Raw genomic sequence first — 11,523 nt, forward strand, 5'->3', positions numbered from 1 at the left:
AAAATATTTTCACGGCCATGTCACAACTGAACAACACTGTGTTACTTCACTCAAACAGAGTCCTTGTACTCTGCTGCTCTTGTCGATATACAAGGCTACTTTACATACGTTGATGCACTTCCAGTGCTGGCTTGGACACTAAAAACCTTAAACTCATATTTAAAATCTTAACTTTGAGAAAGACTCACAGTAAGTGAGGTCATATTGATAAAAGAGTAAATACAACTTTTGTACTGAGATGGTTAATATAACGAAAACTAATTGGAAGTGTTGATAGTCATAATGTTGAAAAGTTTAATGATACTTGGTAGGAGTGTCCTTAGCATTAAGAAAAAAAAAATTATCTACATAATACACAAAGTCTATAATGACAAGTCAGCAATACTGGAAAAACAAATGACAACTTTAAAAAAAAAATCCTCAAAACCAAAAAAAACAACCCACCTGTCAATGAACATGTTAAAACTATTGGTATTTCATAAAAACTCCAAGTGACAGGCTAAGTAAAATGATTATTAAAAAAAAAAGGCATATACAGTATAGCTCAGAGCATCCTTTAAGATGTTAGTTCCTTACTGTAACTAACAAACTGGACATACATTCAGCTCGAGAACAAATGCCAAGAAATGCCCCATGCTGTTATATCACTTAAAACTGAATTCCATGTATAGTTATTGTAGTTACTTCATTTTAGAATTAACTACTGAAAAGAGGTAAGAGAGAAACACACACCTTTTGCCTGAGGTTTATGCCTTATAATTCCACACCTTCTTTAAAATGGTATGTATAAAATCAGAGGAATGACAAAGAAAAGCAGCCAAGGAAAGGAAATCAACAGCTTTCAAGCATCTCATACAGAACTGTTACATTTTCTTTAGATCAGATAAATTACTTCTTTTGGAGATCAGAAGGATATGGGAATATGCTTCTAATAAACAGAAAAAATGCATTCAGTTCCAGCAAATTGAATTCATACCAGCAAGCCTCACGCATTAGTTGACAAAAAGAAAATGGTAAGGCTTTCCACGCAGTTTAACAGATGAAAATACACAATTTTTCACAAGAATAGCTTTCCTGAATTAGCCTTAATAGTAAACAAAAATACTGAGATGATCCTGGTTAAGAATTATTGACATACAGCTGATGGACATAATTCATTAAGAAATACGTCAATACAATAATTACTGTAAGTATTTTGAGTATAAAATCCACGCAAATAATGGACTACAAAATTTGCTGTTTATGAGTGTATCATCACACAATAAAAGATCCATAAATCTTTACAGCTATTCGAGTTTCATTTCTGCCTTTGTCTTTTTGCAAAGATGAACATGAGGGTAGCCTGCAATGTTCTTAACGAGGTTGGCACTGTTTCTGTAAGCAGATAAGCTAATGCAGATCTCCCCAGCCTTTACAGAGGCTAAAATATTTACCAGTATGTCCATTTGCAAGAACAAGGCCTTATGCTTTTATTCATCTGCACTCCAGAACTATTAATTAGTTTCTCAGAACTGCATTATCAGAAGGCAGAACTGACAGCTCAAAACTTGAAATAACTTTCCAAATAGCTGAATTAAAAAAATAAGCCTGCGGGCTTAATCTTTTAAGGTTTTAGAAAATATGTATGACATACCAGGGTAATAAAAATTAGACTATAACTGTTCCATTAGGAGAAGCTTGTAAACAGCAGCCACTGTGCACAGTAAGAAGACAAAATGAAATATCAAATATAATAACCTAATGCATTTTAATTGAGTTTGTTATACTGTGTACTGCTCTGTATGGTGAAATCTCACTGGAAAAACACAGGTCAAAGCCTAGGTGCCCTACTCTATTATTTAACCAGGTGAACGTTTCTTTGGAGGAGAAAATACAGTAATTTATGGGGTCTATTGCTGCCACAAGTGTATCATCAGATACAAGCAACTGCTGTGTGAGAATGGTTAGACAGTCCCGTTTGCTGGACATCTAAGCTGTACAAGGCCGCACAGTATTCTACGTAGTGAAACTACTCTGATATCAAAAAGCCATCACCTGCCAAATGAGGGGTTTAACCTTAAAACTATACCATCATCGTTTTCTATATACATGGTTGCAGTCATAAAAAATACATGTATGGAGTTATCGTAGCATGAAAGTTCTGCATACAAGTACACCATTATGTCTCACTGCATAGAATAGGCCTAAAATGTGGTATTTTAGGCTGGACTGTTTAGAATTTTATTCCCTGACAGTACTAAAGCACTTTTAAAAAGAGGAGTTTGGTATGCTTTGGGAGTTTACACTCTTCCTACATTAGTATGCCAAATTTTCAGAACAAATCTTACAGTCTTCGAAACATATGGTTATCTAGGAGACATACTAGTTAACTTAAGGAACCCCATTTCTTGGCACAGGTAAGACTAGTGCCTTTTTTCACCATTTGCTCTTCATATTTTTGCTTTCTCTGTCGACAGGCAATTTCCCATGTCCTTCAAAGAGACGTGGTGAGTTTATGTTTAGTTTGGGTTTTTTTTAAGAGAACTTGTAAATGCTACCACTCTCAGATTCTGTCACCAGGCATTAAAAGTTTTGGGTTTTTTGTTTGTTTCTTTCTTTGTTGTTGTTGGGTGTTTTTTTTTTTAGTTTTTCTTTTGTTAATTTTTTGTTTGTTTGTTTTGGTTTTGTTTTGTGTGCTTGTTTTGTTTGATGGGGTTTGTTTGTTTGCTTTTTCTTTCAGGCAAACTACACTCATGCATGTTTTACAGCTGGGGGAACTCAAACCTAAATCCAAAACTATGTGATCCAACATGGTTCTCCACAGAGGCAGGCTCCTGTGCCAAAACAAAGCATGGCTCAAATCACAGGGCCACGAAAAGGATGGAGGACACTGAGTAAACCTGCCTTCAGAAGCTGTTGGCATTCGAGTGTCAAGAAGAAGTGCAAAGCATGTACATTATTTTTCCCATTAGGCAGCATGAACAACGTTACCAGAAAGATATATATCCCCAATATAGAGAGAAGTATGTTTTCTCCCCCCCCCGCCCCGAAACATGTCTTACTGGTTCAAATGTATTTTCCCTTTCTTACAAGCAGAAAAAGGCAGCACTAGGTAATCGCTCGGTACAGCCAGAGTTATTGAAAACCTACGACACTTATTCTTCTGGAAGAATGGCTACACTAGCGACGCATTTTCAAAGAATACTTCGCCGTGTGAAACGCCAGAGTCGAAAGAAATGACCCCATCGCACAGATGGCAGCGGCTGCCGCGCCGGCCGAGCGCTCGGGGGTCCCGCCGGGGACAACGGCGACCGAGCGCTGGGGGGACGTTTTCCCGCCCGGCGGCCGCGCCCCCCACCCCGGGGGCGGCGGGGCGGGTGGGGACGGGACGGGACGGGACACGACACCCCAGCGGCCTCCGCCCCGTCCCGGCCCCGACTCGCGCCTCAACTGTCCCGCCTGCCCGCCCCCGTCCCCCCGGCACGCCCCCCTCACCAGCGATCCTCAGGCAGATCTCCGGCCCGGCGGGGGGCGGCTGCTGCCGCTCCGCCTCGACCCCCGCCGCCCGCGACACCGTGCCCCGAGTTCTCTTCAGCGCCGGGGGCGCAGGGGCTGCGCGGCGCCGAGCCTCGGCCCAGCTCTTCCGCTTCATGGCGAGGGCGGCCGCGCCGCTACGGTGGGTGCGAGGCGGCCGCCTCATCCCCGCCGCGCCGCCCGGCGCCGCTCCCCGCGGGGCTCGGGCCGCTGGAGGGGAGGGACCCTGCGACGACGGCGGCGGCTGACGCGTCTCCCCGGACACCGGCCCCTCCCACCGCCCCGCGCACCTACGGCCCCCCCGCCCCCAGCCGGCGGCAGCTGCCGGCCACCTCCCGACACCCCCCCGCCTCCTCTGATTGGGTCAGCGCAGTGTGGCGTCACCAGCGCGGAGCGGTGCGGACGGTGATGTCATAGGGGCCTCTGTAACAGGTGGGCCGAGGCGGTCGCTGCCGCCCAGGGGCTGTTGGCGGCCGGCGGGGCCCTCGGCGCCTCGACGCGGCTCTCCCGCCGCGGCGGGCGCTGCTGACGTGGCGCCGCGCTGCTCCCGGAGAGCGGGACGGTGGTGGCGCCGGCGGGACCCAGCGCGGCCCCGGGGTGCCAGGGCTCCGGCTGCAGGATCGGTCCGCTCGGCGTAAAGAAATGCGCGTTTTCAGCTGCGTGTCTTGAGACGTCAGTCTTCAGGTGTCTGTCGTGACACGTACCGATAGAGGGTTCGGAGGGGGTATGACGTTGTGTGAGGCCAACACAAACCAGTCCAGTACATGCCATTTTTGTCTGGTCTGAACATTAACTGGGTTTATTTGGAAAGTTAAAATAGCTGGGCTTGAGTCCACTTCTCAGACACAGTGATGCTTCAAAATACACCATTATTGTAAGTGGGTGTTGAAATAAATCAAGCTAGTAGTTAAAACAACTTCTGAAAAGTGCTCCCTCCCCGCCTCTCATAACAGCCCTTGCTGACGTGTTGTACCGCCTGCCCAGTATGAGGTCAATGTTCATCCTGCAGTGGTTTCCACCTTCCACTGTGTAACTTCTTAAAAATACATTTTCTAAATAACACCAGAGACCTAAAATTCTGCTGACACTCTAAAAACCATTTCTCCTGTGGATGAATGTGGCCATCCTTGTTCCAATTTGTTACGCATGTGGGAATCGTCTCGCAGAGCACTAGCAGACTCGGTGAAGCTGTGGCCAGATGCAAAATGCAGGACCGATGGTCTAATTAGGCTAGATCTTCTAATGAATCCTCTGTCTCATTCCCTCTTTTTGTTTCTCGGCACTTCACGAATCTTTCTGGATAAGTGATTTTGCTGGGATAACACAAAGGCCGTGGTATGGTTCTTGTCAGTGTTGCAATGATGAATGTGGATGACTTCAACCAACTGAACTGTCAAACTACAGTTTAATTCATTCCAGTCCCTTTTGAGAGTCCATAGTTCTTTTAGCTGTGGTTATATATTTAAAATGCAGCAATAGAACTATTCCAATTGTGTATGATTTTAATTCCACTGCAAGGAAAACAAGTAGAAAAATGGCAAGCCAAACATTTCCTTCGATATCAAAAGCTCCACGAAAATGAAAGTGAAATGATTGCAAAACAAAAGTGGAACTAGAGTCAGTGTCTTTGGGAGTGGTGACTGAGGGAATGAAGCAGAGTGGAAGCACTACAAATAAACTGAATAATTATTTTAAAATATTCTTTCTGTGTTTCTCGTTATTGCTTAATAAACAGAAGACAAGTTTTCTAGCTCGCTTTCTGCTGTGGCTTAAGTAACATAAAGGTGGCTCCGTTCTGGAGTTTCCAACATGCTCAAGAATATTGTTGAGCTGGGGGAGCCCTGGAAGGAGGCAACAACCCCTTTTTTATTAATGTGTGGTAGTGGCCACAAAATGCAGACTTTACTGCCCTGTAAGCCCCAGACACTGGTCCTAGTCTGTTATGCCAAGTTCTGAGAAAGCCTCTGACCTGTCCCGAAATCACAGGGGTTCAGAGTCTGCACGTGACTTTTAGTCCCGAGCCAAGTGGTGTTTAGTCAAAGCAGGGAACTGAACACAGCGTTTTTACATTAATAATATCCACCTTCTGAACACACCGTATCAAAAGTGTATGTAATGAATAAGGTGCTAAGGCATAGTACCTTTAATGGAATTATGTTGCTCAGTATCATTATGTTTCTTAAAGTCTTTTATTTTTCACGAAGGAACACTGTATTTAATTTCACATGCTCTTAATGGTGTAGAGCTGTCTGGAGCTTGCTCTGGGCCTGCCAGTGACCTTAATGGATACAGGGACAAACTTCAGAATACTGTTTTATGATTGTACTAGTGTTGAGGCTTAAAAGGGGAGAAAAATTTGCAGGTGAGATATGAATAGTAGCATTTTACAATGAAGGCTAAAGACGAGACACTGCAGTGGAGGATATGCTTCTCCATAAACCTCAGACAATCTTATTTTTAAATTGCTAAAAAGAAGTGGCTTATGGATGAAAGAGAACACATCTGCTTTAATGAAAGCAATATATTCTGAACATAAACATTTATAGAAAAATGGATAATATTAATTCTGACAGAACTGCAACCAAAATGCTGTTGTCCTTAGCTCAGTTGTCTAGGACAGAAACAACTAAGGACATTTTTTCAGAGACCTCTTGCTTTTGAATTACACACATACAAGGGAAAATATTCTATTGCAAATCTTCATCCAAAAACAAGTAATTGTTTATAGCTACTCCAAAACTGACATTATCAGAAATATTTTTAAGACACACGCCTCCCTAGTCTTACAGACCCACCTTTTCATACAATGCAAAAGAATTGCAGGCAACGGATGACATATTTAAAATATTTATTTAAAACTGTAAAATGTATTTCATAATGTCTGCTAGTGCTAGATGCAAAAGCAGGCATAAGCGTAAATCCCAGTGTTCAAAACTGTGATTTTTCAAGGTATATTTTAATAGAAGATTGTCACATGGTGCTGTAAGCTTTAAAACATTGCTGAGAAGTATTGGATTGAAAGCCAGTGTGATCTGAAGGCAAGAATCCCAAGATCTTCCTGAGCAAAACCAGATTTTTTAGTTTAGTGCATCTTGAACACAGACTTTTAAAATATTTTAGCAAGATTGTTTGATGAGGAAGCAATAAAATACAGGATTTTTTGCAATAAGCCTCAGTTGTATTTTAGTTTTTGTTATACGCAATGGAAATAGCACTTTAGTGCCCATCTTCAGTGCCAGGCAGTTTTATTCTGTGCTCTGATTTTTGAGAAGAGGTTTCAGATGTCCCATAAAGACACAACAGTACCAATGCTGGTGGGAACTCGCTGGAGAATTGTTCTTGTATTACAGAATACGAATAAAAAAAATATATACTGTGCCAGTGTCATATGTCAATAATCTGGGGTTTGTTTGTGAAATTTACTGTTTTAACTCCTGCCAGCTGCAAAACTGTGTTAATGGGAACATGATCCAGCCTGTTTTTATCCAGGTGCAAAAAATGAACTTCATTACCTGGAACGGAATGAGAATAAACATGTAAATGGTTGAATAAAGTATTTATTTATCCAAAGACATAAGTGAATCAAAGAAGCATTCTGATTTCCTACTAGTTCCTGTAGAAATGTGTATTAGCTCTATAGATTGCACAATATACTATATCTTATACAATGACTTAGATTTTTTTAAATTAAGTTATAGAAGCAAGGAAAATTGAGCCATCTAATTGAATTAAATCTGCTGCAGCATGTTTCCTAATGATTTGATGAGATTACTTTGTCATGTTGCAGCCCCCACTTCATGCATTATTCCTCTACTAAAACCACATTAAATGCCCAGAATCAAATGTGAAAGCAGAAACTAGGTGAGCACCATTATGTCAAAAGAAACACAAACCCTGCAAACTTTGAGGCAGCTGTTCCATTGCCACTCCTATTGATTTCTGCAGGATGGTGATCAGCTTTGTGCCACCTCTGTGGGAGATGGGACTACACAATGACACTTTCACAGCTTCCTTCAGCGGGCAAAATCGGAGTTCAAGACAAGACTGCCTCCTTGGGATCCACAGGGACAGCAGCTGAGATGGTGGCATTAAAGCTAGCAGCTACAGAAAAAGACCATAACTTTAGCGCAAAACAAAGAAGCTCACCTGGGCCTAAAATCAAAGCTCCTCCCTGCTGAGCAGGGTCTCCTTGAAAATCAAAAACTGGGCCAGTCATCGCTCTCCACATACTCTTAAAGCTTCCCACAAACATGTTTGATTTCACATGAGGGCTCCGCACTACACAGAATGGCAAAATATTTGTTATCTAGAAATACAAAAGTATGTAAGGTGAACAACAAAATCAAACAGCTGCTATGAATGGTTTAGAGTTTCCTGATTACGAGTGTTACGACAAAATATAGCTTAAAAGAGATAATCTAGTGGGCACCTCCCTTCCAATTTACATTATGATTATACTGTTTTATCTGAGCATTCTTCTTTTGCTCTAAGTCCAAACAATGTGAGAAAATTATTCTTACCTGATGCGCTATTACCTTCACCTCTTTTCATGCCAAGTGTTTTATAAATTTCCCTTTGTGGATCTACATACATTTCATGTGTATACCCAGTTAAACTGCAAAAGGGCTGCAAAATATGAGTACAAAAAAAAGGTGATATTTTAAAGGTTGAGACAGTAATTAATTAGGATCTACTGACAGTGGAAAAAATAGTGGCACCCCCCCACCCCCCCAATTTTGAAACCTGTGGATTTGTCATGTTAAGTCAAAGGCCAAAAATTTTTAGCCCCAAAGCTTCTACTAAAACAAAGCTTCCATTGAAATCAAGAAAAGATGTTTCCTTAGCAAGTCCCAGCGATTTTGTAAGTTTTAGTTGTTTGCTTTATTCATGTGTACCACTATTAAAATTGCTTCATGAAAAAGAATACTGTATTCTTTTTCTGCTGTTGAAAATGATCATCTTTTCACTCAGAGTGAAATCCCTCAATGCAGACCCTTAAGACACAATACAGGATACAATGAATTTAAGAAGTACTTTATTTACCTTGATGTGGTGATAAGATGACTGTCCAATAACTATAAGCCTCACATTTGCTTCCTAGAACAGAACGTATTGAAACTGTAAAGAAGAACGCACTGCTTCTGCACGGCTGCAAAGCATTAGCAAAATCTGGTGTCCTGAGTTAACAATCACAGTGCACTGAGGTAAAATTAGTTGAACTTAACATCACCTACGTATCTGAATTCTGCACCTTTGTCAGCTACATCAATTTATTAAGTGAAAAATTATTTCTAAAGATAACTTTTAGGTTACAGGTTTCTGTAGCATAAATAATTTCGTTGTTCTAATTGATTACAACCTGCTGTGATTTTGGAAATTCAATACTTCCACTCAGTTGCAGCTCCATCCAAACAAGCAGCATGCAAATACTGGTACACATACAAGTATATCTGTGATTTACATATACTGGTGCTCATTAATATAACTTGCATCTGCATTTGCTGCTGTCTTTTGCAGGTGCAACATTAGGCCTGAGTCTAACATAGAGGCCAAAACTTAAGTTCATTTAGATGCCAGTAAAACAGTTAATAAAATATAAGGTCATCTTAATATTAGGGTATAATATTTGCCTTTCCCATATGGAATAATTTTGCTTGTTATGAAAAGAAGTCCTTCTATAACCAGAATACTCACACTAAGAAAAGTATGGATGGTTTTGATTCTCTGTATATATTTGAGCAGCCAAATTAACAAAATGTCATTCTGAATAACACTGATCGAGCAGTTTAGAAAAATCTGTCCTGAGAACAGGAGCTGCCAAAGAAATTGTCCCTTCTCATCCACAACTTCCTAGTCTATCTAAGGCTTATTGTCACCAAGGAGCTGAGCCTCTGTCATCAGCTACGCTGCTGTTGGGAATAAAATACAATAAAATCTCAACTAGCAGCCTAGAAGAAACAAATTGACATTCCACATTTAGCAGGGAATCATTGTCTTTTTCTGGTATCTCCTGCCACCCAACAAATACCTATCCACAGTAATCTCTGCCCACTCCATTTCTCCTTTCTGTCACTATGTCACTCCTGTTCGTACAGCTGCCTGGAGAACAGGTCACACCACTGATGCATCTTACAAATAACCATAGAAAATTACACTATTTTTAATTCAGATTAATTTTCTGGTTTTGTTCCGTGCACAACCATCATTCAGCCATGCCACATAATGGAAATAGCAGTAGTTAGTGACCAGAATACAGCTACTCAGGGCACTGCTAATACCAAAAGAAATGCCTGTTCAATGTTGTCTTGTTGTTCAGAACACAGCAGAAAAACAGCACCAAGATAACAGGGCAGGGAGAAATAATGGTGCTGCAACAGAGAATGGAGCACAATAAATCCTATTCTGGACCTCCTAGGCAGATACATTATGGCTATTGTAGCAAACAATGAAAGCACTAACTTTCTTCTCAGCGTTTTTTTTTTTGATTCCTAGAAGGTTTAAGCCTAATGCAAGCCTGCAGCAGGACGTAACAAATCTCCTCCACTACAGCAGCCCCATGTACATATTAAGGGCAGAGTACTCACTTGTAAAAATGCCTTGGGGACTTTTGCCAGGTCGTCTACGTACTCCTTACAGGCGTAACACAAAAAATTCTGCAACATAGCCAGTTAGACGTGTCAGAAACAGATGTAATTGCATAGCAATGATGCACCAGATTCTGACTTCAGGCACAAATCATTTTGGAGGTCACCAAATTTGGATTAGGATTCTGGTTTAATCCAGGCCTGAACACGGATACTGGGCTTGGGGCTTTGCTAATAGTTTTACCTCAGGATATTTTAAGAATGTGAGAGCTGGCTTGCCAGCAGGGAAATCAGGGAACACAATACTTGTTTCCTTAAAGACGTGGTTGAAGAATTACTTCCTTTCAGATAAATACTGTATCATTTTACCAAAGAACGGGAGGTCTCAGAAGCAGAACTGATCTGCTTTTACGTTTTCTTTTCCCTCTGCTCCAGCCCCCTTCGTGTAAACTCCCCTCTCACAGCCCCACAAGGCGCCTGTTCGCGCTCTAGGCCGGCGAAACACCCCCGTCCCCGGCAGCCGCTCCCTTCTCACCCGCACGAACACCACGATCGCTTTTTGCTCCCCGTACAGGGCCTCGAAGGGGATGCTCCTCCCGTCCGCGTCCACCACCCGGCAGCGGGCGGCCTCCCGCAGCTCCGCCGCCTCCGGCTGCTGCCCGCAGCCCCGCGTTCTGCCGACCTGCTGCGTGACGGGCGACGCCGGCGGCCCGGCCATGGCCCGCTCCGGCGCCTCTGCCAGGCCTGCCCGGCCGCGGAGGGGGAGGAAGGGAAAGGCGGGGCCGCAGAGGGGAGCCCGGGGGCTGTGTGGCCGCGGGGAATTGCCGGGGCTGGGCGGCAGGGCAGCGGCTCCTTCCCGTTCCTGGACGGGACGCCGGGTGGGCAGCACAGGGGTGCGCTGCACCTCCCGCTTGGCGGGGAGTTGGGGAGTTCAGGGGCTTCGGATCGAGAGACACAGGAATCCGCAGCCAAAATCGCTGCGCGTCGGTGGCAGCCGGGGTGGAGTTTGTGCCTGGAAAGCCTAACAAAATCAAACGGAACCCCTTAGAAACCGAGCGCTAACAGGAGCAGTGACATTATAACACCGTCTCAAGGTCAGGGTTTGCTTTGCGGGATGCTACAGCATGTCAGAGGATTGCGAGCAGCTAGAAAACCTCTTGTTTTCGAGGAAAAGTCGAGCTGCTGTATCAGAAAAAAACAGACCCGCGTTCTTTATTGAAGTAAAAGCAGAACTTCATGGGATTTCATCAGGTGAATAGCAGAGGGTGCTGAGCAGTCCAAGTGCTCCTGTGAGTGTATCCAGTGCACACAGAAATGAGTGAGCAGTACTACTTAAGAAAATACTTGAGGAGTACCATCTCCTGGGTTGTTTTTCTAGCTGAAAGCTTATGAGGAGGAGAGCACTTTACTTTTCTTAGTGGGCTGA

At 43.1% G+C, this 11,523-nt stretch overlaps 2 protein-coding genes across 9 annotated transcripts in view; both read right to left on the bottom strand.

Annotated features, from left to right (window-relative positions):
• CDC14B (cell division cycle 14B) overlaps nucleotides 1–3,809 on the bottom strand; it is a 57,108-nt gene extending 53,299 nt beyond the window's left edge. For all 8 annotated transcript variants that reach the window (XM_082074923.1, XM_082074928.1, XM_082074927.1 and 5 more), the window contains exon 1: nucleotides 3,475–3,809. In XM_082074923.1, the coding sequence (XP_081931049.1) occupies nucleotides 3,475–3,679 (205 nt within the window). In that variant the 5' untranslated portion in view covers nucleotides 3,680–3,809. The remainder of the gene's footprint in view (nucleotides 1–3,474) is intronic.
• Nucleotides 3,810–6,344: 2,535 nt separating this feature from the next.
• On the bottom strand, nucleotides 6,345–10,921 carry PRXL2C (peroxiredoxin like 2C). Its single transcript, XM_082075222.1, has 6 exons — nucleotides 10,633–10,921; nucleotides 10,098–10,166; nucleotides 8,557–8,610; nucleotides 8,034–8,139; nucleotides 7,660–7,791; nucleotides 6,345–7,025 (listed from the first exon to the last, which is right to left on the bottom strand). The coding sequence occupies exons 1-6, from the start codon at nucleotides 10,813–10,815 to the stop codon at nucleotides 6,898–6,900; spliced, it is 672 nt and encodes a 223-aa protein (XP_081931348.1). The 5' UTR covers nucleotides 10,816–10,921; the 3' UTR covers nucleotides 6,345–6,897.
• Nucleotides 10,922–11,523: the final 602 nt, after the last annotated feature.

Source organism: Streptopelia decaocto, assembly GCF_964273445.1.
Source record: "Streptopelia decaocto genome assembly, chromosome: Z".
Lineage (NCBI taxonomy): Eukaryota > Metazoa > Chordata > Aves > Columbiformes > Columbidae > Streptopelia > Streptopelia decaocto.

Excerpts from the sequence above, each read along its gene's own strand:
- PRXL2C (XM_082075222.1), bottom strand. The coding sequence starts at position 10,815 with ATGGCCGGGCCGCCGGCGTCGCCCGTCACGCAGCAGGTCGGCAGAACG. Across the intron at positions 10,167-10,632 it reads CGATCGTGGTGTTCGTGCGG|AATTTTTTGTGTTACGCCTG; the intron begins GTGAGAAGGGAG and ends GCTATGTTGCAG. Across the intron at positions 7,792-8,033 it reads TGAAGGTAATAGCGCATCAG|TGCGGAGCCCTCATGTGAAA; the intron begins GTAAGAATAATT and ends CATTCTGTGTAG.